The 19,008-nt window shown below is 50.6% G+C and overlaps 1 protein-coding gene across 4 annotated transcripts; it reads right to left on the bottom strand.

Moving 5' to 3' along the window:
- Positions 1-16: 16 nt before the first annotated feature.
- Positions 17-11,896, bottom strand: VWA5B2 (von Willebrand factor A domain containing 5B2). Of its 4 annotated transcripts, none has more exons than XM_036219450.1 (19): positions 10,712-11,896; positions 10,466-10,636; positions 8,438-8,669; positions 8,114-8,271; positions 7,472-7,603; positions 7,112-7,236; positions 6,570-6,725; positions 6,006-6,116; positions 5,717-5,925; positions 5,520-5,631; positions 4,843-5,028; positions 3,823-3,994; positions 3,422-3,735; positions 2,760-2,949; positions 2,304-2,660; positions 1,373-1,510; positions 1,193-1,276; positions 869-1,113; positions 17-788 (listed from the first exon to the last, which is right to left on the bottom strand). In XM_036219450.1, exons 1-19 carry the CDS (start codon positions 10,848-10,850, stop codon positions 240-242), a joined length of 3,780 nt encoding a protein of 1,259 aa, XP_036075343.1. In that variant the 5' UTR covers positions 10,851-11,896; the 3' UTR covers positions 17-239. The 4 variants fall into 4 exon arrangements, with proteins under 4 accessions (XP_036075343.1, XP_036075346.1, XP_036075345.1 ...); XM_036219453.1 differs by having other exon boundaries at positions 3,422-3,717; XM_036219452.1 differs by having other exon boundaries at positions 6,570-6,710.
- Positions 11,897-19,008: the final 7,112 nt, after the last annotated feature.

Genomic DNA, 19,008 nt, shown 5'->3' with positions numbered 1-19,008 from the left:
TTTGGGGACTGTGGCTCTCTCCCCTTTGCACTACAGAGCTCAGAGGGGAAAGGAGGGTGGGAGGAACAGGAGAGAGCACACACAGGCACTTTCTGTGAGGGCAAGAGGATAGTGGGAAGGGGATGGAAGCAGTGGGGGGCAGGCTGTCACCAACCTACCCCTTCCCAGCACCGAGAACCCGGCCTGGGTGGCAGTGACTTGAGTGTGTTGGGGGGCGCAGGCTGAGCAATGGGCAGCCGTCACATGTTTGCTGGGCTGTAACACAACAGGTGTAGCTGCAGGTTCTGGTCCCAGTGGCGCAGCAGCAGGAAGAGCCCTCGGGCCGCAGCCTTGAGGGCGGCCAGGTCAAGACCATCGGGCAGGTGCTGTGCCTGCAGCCAACGGTCGGCCTTAGCCGCTGCTAGTTCCCACTCGCCGAAGGCAGCGGCACAGCGGTGCTCCAGCCACGCGAGTGCCACGGCTGTGGCCCAGGTCCTGCTCCGCAGGTCAGCACCTCCCAGGCCATCTGCCCCCTCTGAGGCCTCGGTGTCTGAGCCCCGCCCACTGTCCGCTTGGCCTGGACCCTCGGAGCCTGAGCTGGGAGATTGGCTGTAGGAGGCCGTGGCACTGTCGCTTTGACCGACACCAGGTCCCAGAAGTGCCCAGGGAGATGAGGCTGAGGTGGGGCTGAGGCTGGCGCGGTGCACAGCAAAAGGTGAGGCACGGCACAGACGCTCCTGTGGGATGCACACCGCTGTGCAGAAGGGTGCATCCAGGCGGAAGGAGCCAGGGGCTTCCTGCAACCGTACCTGAGGAGAGAGGAGGTGGGGGGAGAAGTGAGCTGAGACAACGGCCTGACAACACCACCCTCCACCTCCCGAGTCCTCACCAGGGGCAGGTAGTCATGGTTGCTGCCTTCACTGTTGTGGTCACTGGTCTGGCCCATACTGGGACTGCAGAATTTACGGCTGCCTGGGCTTCTGGCCTTCCGAAGGCCCAGGCTGAGCCTAGAGGGAGGCTTGGGGGGCAGGCAGTGAGGATCTCCAGTGGGGGCTGCTGGGTCCCCCATAGCAGACTTGGAGTTGCCATTTTGGTCCAGGTCCCAACCACCTGCCAGAGAGCCTCCCTGAAGTCCTGCAATGGAGCCAGTCAGTGCCAGCGGTGGTCCCTAAGCCCGATTGCTCCCTACCATTTCCCTAGATTTGAATGTTACCTTTAGAGTGGACAACTGTGGTCAGAGGAGCTGTATCTAGATGGCCCTGAGAGGCAGGAGGGGTACCTGAGGGCTCTGCTGGCTCTGCAGAGGCACAGAAGACAAGGCCAAAGTTTGTGTGGGAGGGTGGCGAATGAGGTGAGGGCCAGCACCTGAGAGGTCACTTGGGTGGGACCCTACCTGAACTCTGCACCTGCAAGGCGAAGGGCAGGACCTCCCTAGTGGTAGCGTCCACAGCAACGGGGCAGGTGAAGTAGGAGGGAACAGAGCTGACCTTGCTTGTCTGAAGGGCTCGGAGCCAGGACCTCCGGGCATGGCCTGTGAAACCAAGGAGCAGTATGCTGAGGAGCAGGAGGGTGTGCGCCCTATCACTCTCCCTCTACAGAGGGCTTCATAGAAACAAATCTCACTGCTCCCTCTGTCCACTTTTGAACAGAGTGGAGTTCTTTCTCAGGGTCAGGACCAGCTTGGACTCCCCAACTCTGACAAGAAGTGGTTAGGCTGAAACCTCAACCCATAGCAAGGGTAGGCCCCCTGGCCACCCAGAAATTCAACATTTTGGACACCATTCATGAAGCATTGACTGGTGCCTTTTCTGTCCACTCATTTCATTACTGCCAATAGAACTTTATGTGATGGTAAAAATGTTCTGTATCTGCATGATCCAATATGGTAGCCACTAGTCACATATGACTGTTAAGCACTTGAAGTGTGGCTAGTGCAACTGAAGAACTGAAATTTTAACTTAGATTTTCACAGTCTTCCTGAATGACATTTTTAAAAAATGTTATGGGTACTGTGAATCATTACGAGATCACATTTCCCTCTGTTGGCTGCTAAAAAGCTTGCCAATTTGGGTCCTAGGCTTTTGCAAAGGCTTATAACCTCATGGTGTGCATCTTTAATAAAACTTAATTCTCAACTCCATTTTATTATCCTTTTTTTCCCCATTGCCCTGCTTAATTTTTTTCCCTTGTCAATGTGGGTGAGCCACCTCGTTATTTGTGAGCAAGGTGGAGGTATAAGAGTGATCAAACACTCAGACCTATACCTCTGTCACTCTTCCCCATACAGGCTCCTTGGGCCCTGATTGGGCCCATCAGCAACTCACCCCAGTCAGCTGTGGTCTCAGCCCCTCCTCGGAGAGCCAGCTGCTCATTGTCCCGGACCACGGAAGCTGCTGTCAGCCGATGGAGTGCTTGGTCCCAAACACCTTCTCTTTCAGCAGGTGATGGAGGCAGTGAGCCATCATCCCCAGGCCCCCATAGTGTCTCTAACCCAATACCCACCTCCCAGCACATAGGCTGCTCCCCACACAGGGCCCGGATCACCACATGGCAGCGTGGAGTCTGGGGAGGCAATGGCATTGCCGTGGGGGCCGATTCCCCATTGGGGGACACAGCCGTGAACAAGAAGGGTGGTTCCATCAACATGTCCCACTCCATTGGGGCTGGGGAGAGCAAGTTTCCTGAGGAGACAATGGCAGTGACAGGCAGTGTGGTACCCTGGGCTCCACCTCCCCAAGGCCTTCTTAGTGTCAGAATTCAGCCCCCTATCTAACCCTTACCTGAGTCATCCAGGCCCTGTCCCAGCTGCTGCCCTGGCTCAGGGCCTGGCTCCTCTGGTGCTGTACCTAGAGAGGGGTGCCGGGGGCGGCCAGGAACTGGGTTCACCCGGCCTGGGGGTGATGACAGGCTTCGGCCAGCAAGAGCTGCCCTGTGTTGACGGCCCAGCACCTCAGCACTCAAGGCCCCAACCTGCATATGAGAAGTGAGGTCCACTGGTCAAGGAATCTAAAGCTCCCAGCCATCATACATGCACACATAACTGGCCACCAATGCCTTTGTCTGAAACCCTGAATGACTGTTCACCCTTAGGAGGAAGGCAAGGCTCCTTATGGCCTCCGGCCCCCTTCTCAAAGTTATCTCACTCCACCACACCCTATGTCTCACTTAAGGTTGTTGCTCGTCTTTGTTTTTGTTCATGTAGTCTCCCTCTTTACCTAGCTCTTTCCTTACTCCCTCGAGGTTAGTCGCTTTGATTCTGAGCCCCCATAACACCACGTCCCTAGGCTCAGCACTGTATGTTGCATGGTATCATCATCATAGATTTATCCATTTAGCTCTTCAGCTAGATTTAATAGTAACCACTGCACAATGTATGGCATACGGCAGATGGTCAGCAAATACTAGCTAGAGATATAGTAAATGGATGTGGACTGATTCTCACCTTGACTGGAGCCAGTGGGGGTGGAGGCAGGGGGCAAGAGCGGGATGCTGCAGGTTCTCCCCAGGCCAGGCTTCGGCAACCCTGCTGAGAAGGGGGATCCAGGGGGGCACTGCCCTCAGGGGAGCCAGGGCCCTGGGAGCCAGGGGACTCACTGCTGCCTGTGGAGCCTGGGCCTGGCTCTGGGCTGGCAGAGCAGTGGGTGAGCACATACTGCTCCCGAATGTACGAGGACTGGAAGATGCGGCGCCATATGGCTGTGTCAGAAGAGGGGTTGGGTCCAGGGTCCGTGACTGGGTCTGTCAGAACATCAGTACCTGATGGAGGCAGGAGAATGGACCCCAGCCCTCTCCCACTGCCCACTGCTCTTCTAACACAGCCACACACATGCACCCAGCACTCACTCTGCTCTGAGTCGCCAGCAGCCCATGGGCTGGACAGCTCTCCTGACACAGTGCCTGTTCCCAATGGCTCTGAGGTTCCAGTGGGCTCAGTGCCAGGGCTGGTGGCAGATGGCACCTCCTCTGGGGATGGGAACACAGAGCCGCCCAAGCTCTGCCAGCCAGGTTCTTGGCCCTAGAGAGGGATAATCATTGAGGAAAAAAACTGATTATAGTTACACACTACCTCTTTCTAAACAGGATTTAAGATGGCTAACTGCAGGAGGCAATAAAGTTAATAAACCAGAAATAAAATCCCAGTACTAAGTAAGGAGGAAGCATCAGTGCTAATCGTAGGGTTGATATAGCTGCTGTAACTGAGCTTCAGGTTTGGCCCTGATCTTCCTAGCAACCAGGCAAAAAGGCAAACAGTCCATTACATAGCTCTCACGATCAAAAAAGGAGGAAGTATGCTTAGTTCTTCTAGAGAAAGCTTTAAATAATAAAATAAGTATCATTTCTTAAACTCCTACTATGTGTCAAGTATTTTACCAAGAACGCATATATTATGGCCTCTTATCACAACAATCCTATGAAAAAAAAATCAGTATGAGGGAATGGACTCAGAGAGGTTAAGTGACTTGCCTAAAATCGATGCTAGTGCATGGCAGAATTGAGATCTGAGATTTCATCTAGACTGTGCTCCATCTGTCCATGAATGTTATAGGAAATAATTGGATGGTGCTTTCTTTAGAGCACTGTGTAAAATAATGAGCAAGTTTTGGCAAAAATCTCACAGCAAATGCTGGAGCTGTTTTCTGTGTAGTTTAGTGACTTTTGGTAAAAGCCAATGGCAACACTTTACAGGACAACTCAGTGGAAGACCTCATGAGAGGGCAGATTGCAGCCACCTTGGGGGACCCTGTGTGATCTATGAGGAGTCCTGGGGATAGTAGAGTTTGGCAAAGAGGCACAGGAAATGGAAGGAGGGTTTGGAGCTTCAGCCATCCCAGGCCCACTTCCCAAACCCTAGCCCAGGCCTACCCCAGGGGGGCGGGGCCGGAAGCCGTCCACCCTGAAGAGTGAGCAGTAACCGAGCAGCTGGTCCCCAGGATAGAGTGCTGGGATCTCCCGGGGGGTCAGTAGTGCCTCCACCGCATCAGGCACAAACCAGTCCACAGAGATGTCGCTCAAAGCGGGCTCCAGTGCCTTCCGCAGAGCCTGCACCAGCTGTAAGGAGTGACCATGGGAGAGAGAAAAGTGCCCCACAGCTGACTGAGCCAGAAAACTGCCCTTCCCCTGAAGCCATCCGCCCAGTCTCTGGCTGAGGGGAGGAGGGTCAGGCTGGGGTCATGGGAAGGAATGGGGGTAAGAACAAGCAAGGGGACTGAATGCTCAGCCCTCAGGGCTTGGTCAATCTCCTGGCCTGAGCTGTGCCGCATGGATGGGGCAAGCCTTATCAAGCATATGACAGTACCAGGACACAACTGAGAATAATACCTGGGGGCGATCAGAGGCTGTGCCCGCCCCCAACTTTAGCCTCCTGAAGAACCTCACAGCAACACTGGCAGCTCCTCCCCTTTGGCATCCCAAGGGAGAATAGGGATTGGAATGGTAGAGAAGTCCTGGTCTGACCCCACGACCTGATTGGGTTGTTTCAGATTCAGTGTAACTTGAGAGGACTTCCAGGGGTAGGGAGCAGGCCCCAGGCTCAGGCTCACCATGGGCTGCAGCCTCTCCCCAGGCCTCAGGAAGTAGGCCTGGCCCCTGCTGAGGGCAGACAGACCCTGGAGCAGCTGGTGGCAGGCAGGCCCTAACCCAAAGGAGAAGCACCTGATGAAGGAAGGGAAGCAACTGTGACCTTCAGAAGCCTCCTGGGGGTGTCAGTCTCAGGCACCTGTCTCTGCCCACCCCATACCTGGCTGTCCCGCTGTGCCACCTCATGAGCTCCAGGGTTTGGTGGGTACTGGTGGCCATCGGTGAGGCAGCAGTGAGCAGGAACAACTGCCGAGGGTGGGCCCTGTGCTGGGGCTGCCTCATGGCCCAGTCCAGCACAGCCAGAACATCCGGGGGACCACTCGCAGCCTGCGGCGTCTCAACACTCTCACAGATCAGCTGCACAGTGTCCTGGAAAGAGAAGGCACAGGCTGCGCCATACTGGGCTGAAGCATCTCCACTAGGCCTTCAAATCCCTGGACCACACTCACATCACTGCAAAGCCGGCTCTCTGGGAAGAGGGGCTGCACCGATGTGCCAAACATGGCCATGTTGATGAGCGTCTGGGACGGGAGTGACTTCACAGCCAAAACAATGGCATCCTGAGGAGAGCCAGGGAGGGCAGTGTGAGACAGGCCCTATGGGCACTGGTAGAGAGGAAGAGATGCCAGATTGTCTGCCTTCTCCACGCCATGTGTGAAATGAGGGCCTGGATGAAGTAATCTGGGAGAGGCCTTGTGTGTGTGAGACTGGATGTGAGAAACACTCTGCAAGTGAGAACCTGGGAGTGTGAGGGAGACTCTGAGTATTTGTGAGAGGCATTTGTATATGTGACTCTGGAGGTGTATATGACACTTGGGTTTCACATTAGGTGTGACTGAATGTAACTTTATGTATGAGAGAAGCTCTTGATCTGGGAGAGTCAGATGTCTGTGTGAATATGAGAAAGAGGGAACGTGTGTGTGCGTACACACGTGTGTCTGTGTGCTGCAGCCCACCTCAGACCTGCTGCCCCATCCAACCCCCAGTCCTGCCCGCGCTGTGCCCCCACAGGCCTTGTGTGCTAAACTGCTGCCATCCAACAGGAAAAGGAGCTCCCGCGTAGCTGTGCCCAGCTGTCCATGCTTGGAGCTCAGGTCCGGGCAGAAGCTCAGCACCAGCACGGGGTTCAGCAGGATGTCCTTGTGAAAGCGTCGCTGCAGGAACCACACCTGAACATGGGATCCCAGAATCATCCTGGGACAGGATTAGTGCAACTGCAACCTGAGCTGGCAACAGGACCAGCCTGGAAACTTTTTCTGTTTAAGGAGGCACTTTTTGTAGTCATTTGAGTAAAAGCAAGAGCAGAGGCAGGTGGCTATCCTCTGCCTATGTCACACTTAGACCTGTTCTCTGAGAAATCCCAGGGAGACTTGCACGGGCCTTCCTGTGACGACACTCATCAGTCCTCTGGGATGGTGGTGGCAGCTACTGAGAGGTCTTACTGAGAGCAGAGGACTTCCACCCACCACAGCATGAGTCTGCTTGCCTGCTCCTCATGCACAAATGCAGCCAGCAGTCAGGCCAGCAGTCAGGTCAGGCCCCCAGGCAACCATACCTGCCGGTCCCCATCACTGTCCCTTCTCTGTAGCCTCTGGAAATCCCGGCGTGCCCTCACCCGGGCCTCGTACTCTGCTGAGCTCAGGCTGCCAGCTTCCAGCATCAAGTGTGGCTGGTGGGGCTCTGGGGAGGAGGGGACATAGCTCTGTCAGGGAAGGCCCTATCTCTGGACCCCTGCTGACCAGTCCCAGTGTCCTGGGAGGACCTTGCAGGTCCAGCCTCCCTACACTACCAGGCCTACCCTCACAGATGAGTTGGTCCCTCTCAATGGGGCCCAGAAATCTATACTTGAAAAAATGCTACCCAGGTAGTCCTGAAGCAGGTCAGAACTGGCCCACTGTGTTCCTCAGTCTCTCACCACTGGGGTACAGCAGGATCTCCAAGGCCCGGTCGCAGCGGTGGTCCTCTGCCAGTGTGACACAGATGGTGGCTGCAGAGCTGGCATGAGGGAGGGCATCTGCCCGCAGAGCATGAGAGGGGCTCTCCAGGCCTGAGGGACATAGAGGCAGAGAAGGGTGATGATTGCTCTACCCCAAGTACTAAAAGCATAAACATCACCTTTTCAGACCACAATTGGTATGGTGGCAAGGATCACGACTGATTCAGCTCAGCTTTTGGAGCCTGATCTATAGAGTTGGATGGACAAGGAGGAATTTGTCTGCGTTCATGGGCTAGAAAGTGGATTCTGTTCCTGGCTCATCAAAGACTTATATACCAACCAACTGCTGATTTAGCATCCTTTTGCACAATGAAACTTCACTTCATCACTTGGACTGATCTCATTGTAAGCCTCTCTCTTCCCACTGGTGAGTGGAATGGGATATAAATAAATGACATTGACAACCCTAGGTGTGTGTTGTGTAGAAATGGCCAGAGGATGCTTCCACTGTGGGACTGGAGGTTCCTCAGTCTTAGGTCCCTATTTTCTTTTTGTCTGTGTTCCTCCCATCCCCAAACTTTGAATTATTTCCCAGTCAGCTACACTGGGAGTGGCACCCACCTGCCAGCAGGCATGGCCCAGTCACCAGCATCTCGAAGGAGAAGGTGTATGGGGCAGGGCAGCGGGCAGGGCCTAAGAACACATCCGGAGGGGCAGCTGGCTCCTCCCAGGCCAGCCCTTCCTCCTGAGGGCTGCCCACCCCAAAGCAGCTGGTAGGGCTGGAAGGGAGCATGAGGAGGGTCATTGGGACACTACTATGGCCCCTAGCCCTCTGGCTGATTGGCCTCAGCCCTTCTCCACCCCACCCATCCCCCGGGCACCTTGCCAAAGTCCCCTCACCCTCACTAGACCCAGAGAAGCCGAGGGAGGGATGAAGAGAATCACCATAGGCCCAACCTGTCGTCACAGAGCCCGGGAGGTCTGGGGGGTCCTGGCGGACCTGGCAGGGCCAGCGGGGTGAGCACGGAGGGCAGAGCCATGCACAGCACCCCATCAGGCCTTGAGGGTAGCTCCCGGCTGCTGCACAGGGTCACTGTCATGGTGCCAGCCGCAGCAATGAGGCCAGTGGGCAGCACAAGTGCAGACCGGGCCTGGGCCAGATCCAAGACGAGATGACCTATGATAAAAGAGAAAAGGTGTCAGGGGAGGCCGGAAGCAGAAGAGATGGGGTAAGATAGAGGTGGGAGCAGGCACTGAGTCAGGGGAGCCTAGGCAAGGTGGACTGTGTGGTTGGAGAGATGATGGGCTAGTGTGTTGGCGAAGCATGATAAAGACAAGATGAATGACAGCAGAAAGAAACAGATTGACGGTAAAAGGATCTGGCTGTCATCAGGAAAGGGAGCAGTGACAACACTGCTAATGGAAGGCTGAGGAGAACGGGGCATGTGCGCTCCACCCCAAGATCCTGGGGGGCCCATATCCTCCGCCCCCCTTTCCGTGTCTGCCCCTATTCATTCAACCCTTGCATATCATCTGCCCAAAGTACCCTCCCTTGTAGACTATCTCCCATAGCCTGGGATCCATTCTGCTCACAAATCCCCTGCTCATGAATAGAGGTTCCTCCATTGCCCACTAGGAGTGGTTTCAGAATTTTCTACCCAAGAGAAGTTTAGAAGAAATAATCTGCTTAGAAGCTTACTAGAAGACATAATGCTGCATTTGTGTCCCAAGCACATTATTTTACTTAGATTGTAGGTTTATTTGGGGACTGGTGGAGTCATTTTGGTCACCACTACTGCTGAGGGGAAAATAGCCAGGTGTGTAGAGCAGTACTCAAGGCCCTGCGTGGTCTGGCCCCAGCCTACCTTTACAGCCCTACTTCACCTCATTTCCCAACAATAATTTATCCATTCTTTCTGAGAAATATTTGATGAATAAACGAAGGGAAGAAAAAGATGGAAGGAGAGTAGGATGGTAAGAAGAAAGGGGCTTCCTTCCTGGCCAGCTAAGGCTTGGGGACAGCCTGCTACAATGGAGAAAGTACAGTTTGGATCTCAGCTCTGTGGCTTCTAACTCTGTCCTTTGATAACTCAGGTTTTGAGAAGCCTCAGTTTCCTCTGTAAAATCGGAATCATAAAAACTCTATCTCAAGGAGCATAGTGAGGAATAACACACAAGGGACCATTGCTGTTATTTTCATCACCTATAAAAGGGAAGAAAAACAACACTTGCATTACATACCTCTCTGGATTCAAATACGGTGATACCAGTGAATGGGCTTTGTCAAACGTAAATCACTATAAACATGAGGGAGGTATTTTCTTATCATCATCCAGTACAACGTACTTCCAGACCTTTGCCTACACCATAGCCCCTGTCTGGAGTGTCTTTCCCCTCTTCTTCACTTTAACATATCCTATCCTTTCTTTCAGTCAAATGCTAGCTCTATTTCCTTCTGGAACATTCCTCACTCTGGCCTTTACCTTCTGGGCTTATGCCAGCTTTCAACACCACTGGATTCTGTGCCTCTTCCCGCTTGGATGACAAATCCCACGTGCAGGAATCAAATGAATGTACAAATAAATAAATGAAAGAATGAAGTGCAAGCCACAAAACCTTGCACAGGGATGGGCTTTCGTCCTCACTCAGCACTCACTGAGACCCTTGGTGTGAGATGCTGGGACTTGGAGATGACCAAAACCCTGTCCCAGGTTCAAGAGCTAATGCTCAAAAGGGAGAGACAGATGTGTGACTGTCTGCATTGTCTGTCTCCCTCGGTTGGACCTGGGTCAGTCCCCCAGCACCTGGCGCCCGTCAGGTACCCAATCCACAACTGTTAAATAAAGGGATGAATCAATGAATGAAAAAATCAGTGGCTGCGGGAGAGACAGGGAGGGGCGAGACGCAGAGCGGGTGCAGAAACGAGAGTGCGACTGGCTTTTGGAGGGCGGAGCTGGGGAGCCCTGGACTCACCCTGCGCGCAGCGGCGGGGCGTGGAGGCCCCCAACCCGGGACCCAGCGCGCGGCAGCAAGCGGCCTGAGAGCGGCGCCGGCTCTGCAGCTGGAAGGAGACGCGCCGTCCGGCAGCCTCTGCCTCGAAGCCTGATACCACTTCGGCCTCGGCCAGCGGGTACACGAACACTCCTGGCGGGGGACACAAGCAATGTTGGACATCGCCCGGCACCCGTTCCCTACCGCCCGCGCCCAACCCAGCCTCACCGTCCACCGGCTGTGGCTGCGGGTTGTGGTAGGTGAGCCGGGCCCGCAAGCTGAGGCAGGGTCCGTTGGCGCAGGCCCGGACCCAGGAGTCCGTGAGGGTCAGCGGCGTCCAGCTGGAGGGGCAGTACAGGCCGGGCATGGTGCACTGGGGGAGGAGTGCTGGATGAAGGGGTGCGTAGGGGCAACCCACCCACACTCCGGGAAGCCCACTGGTAGAATCTAGCTGAGGCACAAAGACAGGACCTGCAGAGGGCGCAAGGACGATCCCGGCTTAGGCCCAGCCGACAGGTGGCGAGGAAAGGGCGAAAAGGAGGCTGGGAGGGGGCGATGGCGAGACTCACATCTCGCCAGTTACCTGGGAAGCCGGGGTGGAGCGCAGCTCCCCGCAGCGCGAGGACCCGGGGAGCGGAGGGTTAATGATTAACTGGCGCTTCAGGCGCCCAGCAGTCCCGCTGCCAGTTTCTCTAGGGGCGGGGGGAGGTCACAGCTGTTCCATCACCCGCTCTTGGGCCTCATCGCCGCCCCCATACCTGCCGGCCCCCCGGGGCTCCCCGCGGCTGCCAGCTGTCGGAAGTGGCGCGGGTGGAGAAATGGAAGATGGTCTGGGTGGGAAGCAAGGGATTAAAGGGCCAGCACCCTCCTGGGTGTCCCTAGCACAGGAAGGGACAGCAGGGGCGGGGTGGGATGGGGAGCCGAAGGGCCGCAGTCTTTCTCTCTTTAGCGGTTCATCTGCCCCGGGCTCTGAGAGGGGCTGCAGGCAGGAGTGAGGGGGTTGGGTTGGGAAGAACGATATGGGAAAGCGAAGGGAGGGGGTCTTTCGGAGACTAGACCGAGAGAAGTGATGGGGCAGGGGGAGTTCATGGGTTCCGTCCAGGGCACCTCTCCCCACCCTGGCATAGCTCATCTGGGAGTAGGGGGCAGCTGCAGCCGCCGCCGCCCGCCTCAGTCGAGCGGTCACGGGATGCTGCGGGCTGGATCTAGGGATCGTTGCTTCCCCGCGGGCAGCCTCAGCCTCACCGTCGCGTCCTCTGCGGAGTTCTGGGCGCCACGACGGGACAAGGGTGTGTGGTGCCGCCTCTGCCCCCGAGGCCGGACTCAATCCCGGCACCTGCGGCGATCCCGCTCCGGACTCCTGCTGTGGCCGCTCTGGGTCCGCGCAGGGGCGTCGGCCCTGCGGCTGCTGGTCCCGCCTACGCTCGGAAAGGCCGCTGCTCTGGCCCGCCTCCTCCCCTCCTGCCTCTGCAACCCGGCTGATGCTCCCCACTCCCCTAGCCACCTCCCCCTTCGGGCGCTGTACGCCTCCGCGCCAGCCCTGGCCGCTCAAGCCAGACAGGGCACCGCAGTGCAGGGACCGCGTCTCCGCCACCGCACAGCCCTCCATCAATGCGGGACCGAAGCCCCACCCTTTCCGTTCTTCAGGAAGTGAGGCGTCCTGCACATCTAGCAGAACAGCTCTATCTGCAGACCCCCGGCACTGCGGCAATCACAGCTACCCCAATATCACTCCTCCTCCGCACCCCAGCCCTGGCTAGGTTACCCATCACTGCAGTGACCCTCCCTCATCACTGCAGCGAACCCCAGCATCCTATCACCATTGGACCCCCCCCCCACACACACACACACGTCCCAAGAAGCCAGCCCCTTTCCTTTGCAAAGTGCTCCTTCATCGTGCAGAAACCTTCACCCATCACTGCAGGTATCTTCGGCTTGTGTGATAACTCCAGTGACCACTCGCTCCATGCAGGGGTCCCCCATCACTGCAGCGACTCCCCCACCCACCCACCCCCACCCCGCCACGGAGCAGCCAGCCTTCCCACCACTGCAGTGCCACCTCTCCACTTTTTCTGGGGGTGGGGAGGGTGAGCAGGATCATCCCCTCGGGCTTTAACTCCCTGTACTTAGTTGTCACTGCCTTGAAAGTGAAGCCTTCCAGTCTGCAGAACCTTCTCATGACTGTAGACTAACTCCATTATGGCAGTGCCCCCCACCTCATCACTGAAAAGCCCACGGGAAAAAATCATTTCTGCTCGTAAACAGGTACCTTGATATTGGCAGAATTCTTATGCGGCTTGACAGTGTTCTGCTGCAAAAGGTTAGGGAAGTCTGTAAAATCTCTCCCCTGATCCCTGAGGAAGAGTCTGGGAGTTTTGGGGAAGTGACCATAGTGTGTGTGTGTGGGGGGGCGGTTATGGTTACCCATGCAAGCTTTCTTGCAGAGTCCACACTCATTCTGTAAATAGAACTTGTGGGGAGCTGGGAGGGAGGTGGCGGGCAGCAAGCAGGGAGTGGACTTTCAAGCCAGACTTAGGTTATCTCCACTCCCCACTTACTCCTTTCTTCTGTTTCCAGTCACCATCACCTTACTGGCCCCAGGGGAATCCCCTGCCTCCTTGAGCACCTGAGCCCTCAACCACAGTCCTTTCCTTGTTTAAACCACTTAGCATGGTAGCCTTAGCTTGGCCTTTTCCCAGGGAACTTCATGGATGAATATACACAAGGACAATGTAGAAAGCATTCACACCATCACAATGATCCAGCCCACAGGGAGCTCCAGATGGGTTCTCCCTCTGTTTTTTCCACACTATCTGAGCCATGGTTCTATTAACACCTTTCTTCCCTTCTCTGCTGAACTGGCCCCCAGCCAAATTCTGAGTGAGTGTCCCTCTTACAGGCTTGGAGAGAAACAGTAGATAGTGAGCAAGCAATGGGCCTTCCAGGCACTCCAGGTCTCCAGGCAGGAGCAGTCCAAGCCCTGAAGGCTCCATGTAAGCCCAGGCAGTAACCACCTCCGGCAGATGTTTTGTGCTCTGCCTCTTCTGCAAATTTACCAAGAGGTACATGTGGCCCTTGGGCCAAACACGAAGCTCCAGAAAGCAGTCATTAAAGGGCCTCAAACACACAGAAATGGAAAAAGAGGTCTTTGTTTTTGGTCCTAAGGAGAGTTTGGAGGTATAACAGTGTCCCAAGAAGATGGTGTTCCTGTCAGAGACTAGAGAACACACTAGCAGAAGCTCAACTTTGCTGGGAAGCTGGACCAGCCCCGAGATCCTGCTGGAAAGACTGTCTTGGTTGAGGTAAAAGGAGGGAGAGACAGGTCAGCAGCTCCAGCTTAAGAGATGTAAAGCATCCTGCAGGACAGGGCAGGGCAGTATAGGTTGTGTGGCACCAGGAGGAGAAGGACTTTGTGGGGATAGCAACCAGGATCTCTGAGGCCCAGCTGGGAGGCAATCTGGTGGTGGAGCTGCAGCATGGCAGACAGCCGAGGACAGGAAGGGACAGCTCAGCCCCAGAGGGTCCCAAATCAGGTTCCAGGAGGTGGAAGAGATCAGAGGCAGGGCTAAGGGATGGCATGGAGCTTGGGTAGTCTGCTGTGTGCCAGGCATAGGGGAGGGAGAGGGAATATAGAGCAAAAAAGACAAGCCTTTGTCTGGAAAAACGTATACTTTCGTGAAAAAGACAAATATACAGTTACAGGAGATTAAGACGAGTACCGTGTTACAGAGATATAATGGATATTATAAAAGATTTTTACAGGGAGCTTTTAAGAGGAGCACCTAACCTGGTCATGGTGGTAAAGGGAGGGGAAGGTTCCGTTTAAGCAGAGTCCTAAATGGGAGTTGATCAGTGAAGGGGGAGATATTTCAAGCAGATGGATCAGCTCATCAGAAAAAGATGAGAGAGCCAGAGGGACTAAGGAAAGTATAAGTAGGTGTGTATTTGTTTTTTTCCTCTTAGTTAATATTTGTCAAGCACTTACTATAGGCCAGGCGTTATACTAAGCATGAATTACCTCTTTTAAGATCAAAACAGTCCAAGAGATAGGTACTATTATTATCTTACAGCTGAAGCCCAGACAAAGTAAGTAACTTGATCATCATAAACTAGTAAAGTGGTAGAGCCAGGATGTTGATCACAGATGGTCTGGCCTCAGAACCCTTGTTTTTAAACTACTACCATTGACAATATAGTTTTCTTGATGTTTATTTCTTGGTCTATTTCTCTTTGACTTTTCATACATCTCTTTTTTTCAAAGTTTTTTTTATTGTGATATAACATATAACATTGTACTAGTTTTAGGTGTATAACATAATGATTTGATATATGTATATATTGCAAAATGATTACCACATAGATTTAGTTAACATCCACTTAGACTCCCTAAATCTCTTAACATGCTTCCTTTAGAAAACTCCCATTAGTCTTGGGTGACCTCAAAAAAAGAGAAACACGTAGAGAAAGGATCTACCCTACTGTCATGGCAGGGAAACCTAGTGCCAAGCCAGTGGGCAGAAGGGGGAACTGGTAGCCCAGGCAGGGAGTGAGACGGATGAGTGTGGTCGAAGCTGCAACCAATCTTGGCCAATTTAGCCCCTGAGAATCCTGGGAGTGACGCTCTCTTCCTACCACAGGGCTTGGCACACAGTAGGTGTTGGCTGACTCAGTTGCAGTGATGACATGAGGAAACCCACCGGCTTGTTAATGAAATTGACTCTATTTTCTAATCTCTGTGTGAAGCAGGCAGCTAGGCCACTGAGGTTCCTGTCCAAGACATCTGACCTCGGTCACCACCAAGCTGGCCTGTAGGGTGCTGCTTTTCCTTTGATCTGACCCAAGGCAGAAGATTAGAACTCGCCCTCAACTTAAGTTAACATTTCCCATGTTGGGGCAGGAAGGTGCTAACAACCTTTATCAAGGTTGGCAGTGATAGGGGGTGGGGATAGGGTAAACCTGAAGGGAAGCGGCCTTAGAAAATGACACTCAGCCAGGTCACTTGTTGCAAAGCACGACTCAATTGTCTTATACTTGTGGGCTGCCTCCTTTCTTTGGGGGCAGTGGTCTTGTTTCCCCAAGCCTCAGAAGCATCTACACTCTAAAATTTGAGCTGAAAGATAGTAAGGCATAGAGAAAGAGAAGAATTTGGCCTCCTGCCTGCCTCAGGTTTGATTTCCAAAGTCTCAGCCCCTGCCTGAAGCCCAAATCAGAAGATAGTTTGGTTCATTCATTCAATTATTTATTCACTCAATAAATATTTCTTGTTGTACCCACCATGTGCTAGAGCTATGCTATAGCAGGAAATAAAACAGTGGTAGGTCCCTTTTCTCATGAAAGACATCGAATAATTTATACAATTAATTTTTAAACTTCTTATTTGGAAATTACGTCAAAACAACAAAAATTGCAGGAATACCATTTTTTGGTGGAACCATTTGAAAATAGGTTGTGTGCATCCCATCTCTTTACCCATAAAAACTTCAGAGTGTGTCTCTTAAGTACAAAATTCTAGAAAAAAAAGAAAAAAGAAAGAAAAATTCTAACATAACCACAGAATAGTTGTCAAATTCTGGAAACTTAACATTGAGACAATGCTATTTTCTAACCTACAGACAATATTCCAATTTCACTAATTATTGCAAAAAATATTCCTCATAGATATTCCTCTCCTCCATTCAACCTAGAATCAATCATTGCATTTAGTTGATAGTTCTCTTTATAGTCTTCTTTGATCAGTAATAGATTCTCATTCTTTTTGTCTTTTACAGTACTGTTTTGTAGAATTCCTCTTAGTTTGGGTTTGTCTGTTGTTTCCTCATGATTAGGTTCAGGATATTCACTTTTGGCAGGAGTACCACATAGGTGATAGATCCTTCTCACTATATTACATCAGGACGTGAATGTCAGTTTCTATTACTGGAGATGTTAACTTTGATCACTGGATTAAGGTGGTATATTAGGGTTCTCCAGAAGAACAGAATAGGAGATATATATATATATCTATGTGTGTTTATATTTATTATTTGTTTGTTTGTTTGTTTATTAAAGAATTGGCTTACCCAATTATGGAGGCTGGCAAGTTCAAATTTGCAGTGTGGACTGGCAGGCTGGAGACCCAGGAGAACTGATGGTGTGCATGAAATATGAAGGAAGTCTGCTAGAGAATCTCTTCTTGCTGGAGAGGCTAGTCTTTTAATTCTATTCAGGCCTTCATCTGGATGGATGAGGCCCAAATACACTATAGAGAATAGTCTGCTTAATTACAGTTCACCAATTTAAGTGTTAATCTCATCCAAATCACCTTCTAAATTGACACATAAACTACCACAGGCATGGTTGCTAGGTTTTTCCATTGTAATGTTATCTTTTTATTTTTGTAATTCTATAAGTACTTTTGTGGGTGGATAGTTTACGTCTATGTAACTATGTAACTATCCCAATTTCATCAAAATCTCACCTACAAGTTTTAGCATCCATTAATGTCCTAATTAATATCTTATGTTGGTTTTATTTTTTTAATTTATTTTTATTTTTTTCAATTACAGACATTCAATATAATTTTATATTAGTTTCAGGCATATGGCATAGTGGTTAGACATTTATATAATTTACGAAGTGATCCCCATGATAAGTCTAGTCCCCACCTGGAACCATACACGGTTATTACAATATTACTGACTGTATTCCCTATGCTGTATTTTATCCCCGCGACTATTTTGTAACTACCATTGTACTATGTCAATTTTATTGAGGCATAATTTATATACAATAAAATTCACCATTTTTATTGTAGTAAAATACAGATAAATAAAAATTTACCATTAGTGATATTTAGTACATTCACAATGTTGTGCAACCATCATTATATCACCTCAGATGGAAACCCCATACCCATTAAAAAGTCACTCTCCATTCTCCACTTCTATCAGTCCCTGGAAACCACTAATATGCTGTCTCCATAGATTTCCTATTCTGCATATTTCATATAAACGGAATCATGCAATATGTGGCCTGGCTTTTTTTTACTTAGTATAATGTTTTCAAGGTTCATCTGTGTTGTAACAGGTAACAGTACTTTATTCCTTTTTATGGCTGAATAATATGCCATTGTATTGATACACCACTTTTGCTTATCCACTCATCAGTTTGTGAACATTTGGGTTTTTCCACATTTTGACTATTGTAAATAGTGCTTCTCTGAAGCTTTGTATAGAAATTTTTGTTCGAACATCTATTTTCAATTCTTTTGGGTACATACCCAGGAGTTGATTTGCTAGGTTATATGGTAATTCGGTGTTTAACTTGTCAAAGTTTTCCATACCAGCTGAATAATTTTACATTCCTACCAACAACGTACAAGGGTTTCAATTTTTCCACATCCTGTCAACGCAAATCATAACATCAATTTATTGTTTTTTCTTTTATATATTGTGCTTATTGTGTCATTTTAAGAACTCTCCACTAATCCCTAGATCCCAAAGGTTTTCTCCTGTGTTAGCTCTTAAAAGTGGTATAGTTTTACATTTAAATCTTTGATTCATTTGAAATAATTTTATATAAGGTGTGAGGTTTGGGTCAAGGGTTTTGTTTGTTTCTTTGTGGGGTGTTTTGTTGTTGTTGTTGTTTGTTTGTTTCTTTTTGCCTATGGATTTCCAATTGCCCCAGCACAATTTGAAAAGACTATCCTTCCTTCATTGAATTGCTTTTGCACCTTTGTCAAAAATCTGTTGACTATACTTATGTGGGGCTCTTTTTGGGTTCTCTATTCTGTTCCATTGGTCTGGGCGTTTGCCCCTCTGCTGATACCAAACAGCCTTGATTATGCAGATATGTAATAAGATATATAATAAGTCATGAAATCATGTACACTGATTCCTCCTCCTGCTTTATTCATATTTTCAAAATTATTTTAGTTATTCCGTATAAATTATAGAATATATAATCTTGTCTACAGCTACAAAAGATCTTGCTGAGATATTGATAGAAATTGCACTAAACCTGTATGTATATCAATTTGAGAGAATTAATATCTTTACTATATTGAATCTTCCAATTTACAAAAAGGTAAGTTTCTCCATTTGTTTAGATCTCTTTTTTCATTCCTTTCTTGGTTTAGATTTTTAAACTGTAATTATGATAATGGCTACAAGACATTACATTTTTCTGTGCAATCATCATGATAAAAGAACTTGACCTAGTCTTAGGGGAAAGGTCAAGAGATAGGTACTCTGACACACTGAGATTTGAAGAACTATCTCGGCAGAGGATGGGGGAGAAGGTTTCCAGCAGAGGGAACAGTGTGTACAGAGGCCATTAGTTAGGAGAAAGCTTGGAGCCTTACAGGGAATAATGGAAAGTTTTGTGTAGTTACTGGATTATTCAGGGCTTTAGAGCCTTGTTAAGGACTTTCAAATGTACTTGAAAACTAGTGGAAAGTCATTATAAGGGTTTTAAGCTAGGGAATGATGTGATCATGTAGAGTTTATTTCAATTAAATTAATTTTATATCTTATTTTTTTAAATCT

The sequence above is a fragment of the Rousettus aegyptiacus genome, unplaced genomic scaffold, assembly GCF_014176215.1.
Source record: "Rousettus aegyptiacus isolate mRouAeg1 unplaced genomic scaffold, mRouAeg1.p scaffold_m13_p_4, whole genome shotgun sequence".
Lineage (NCBI taxonomy): Eukaryota > Metazoa > Chordata > Mammalia > Chiroptera > Pteropodidae > Rousettus > Rousettus aegyptiacus.
The sequence above is the reverse complement of the archived record's forward strand: the minus strand, read 5'-3'. Positions and strand labels throughout refer to the sequence as shown.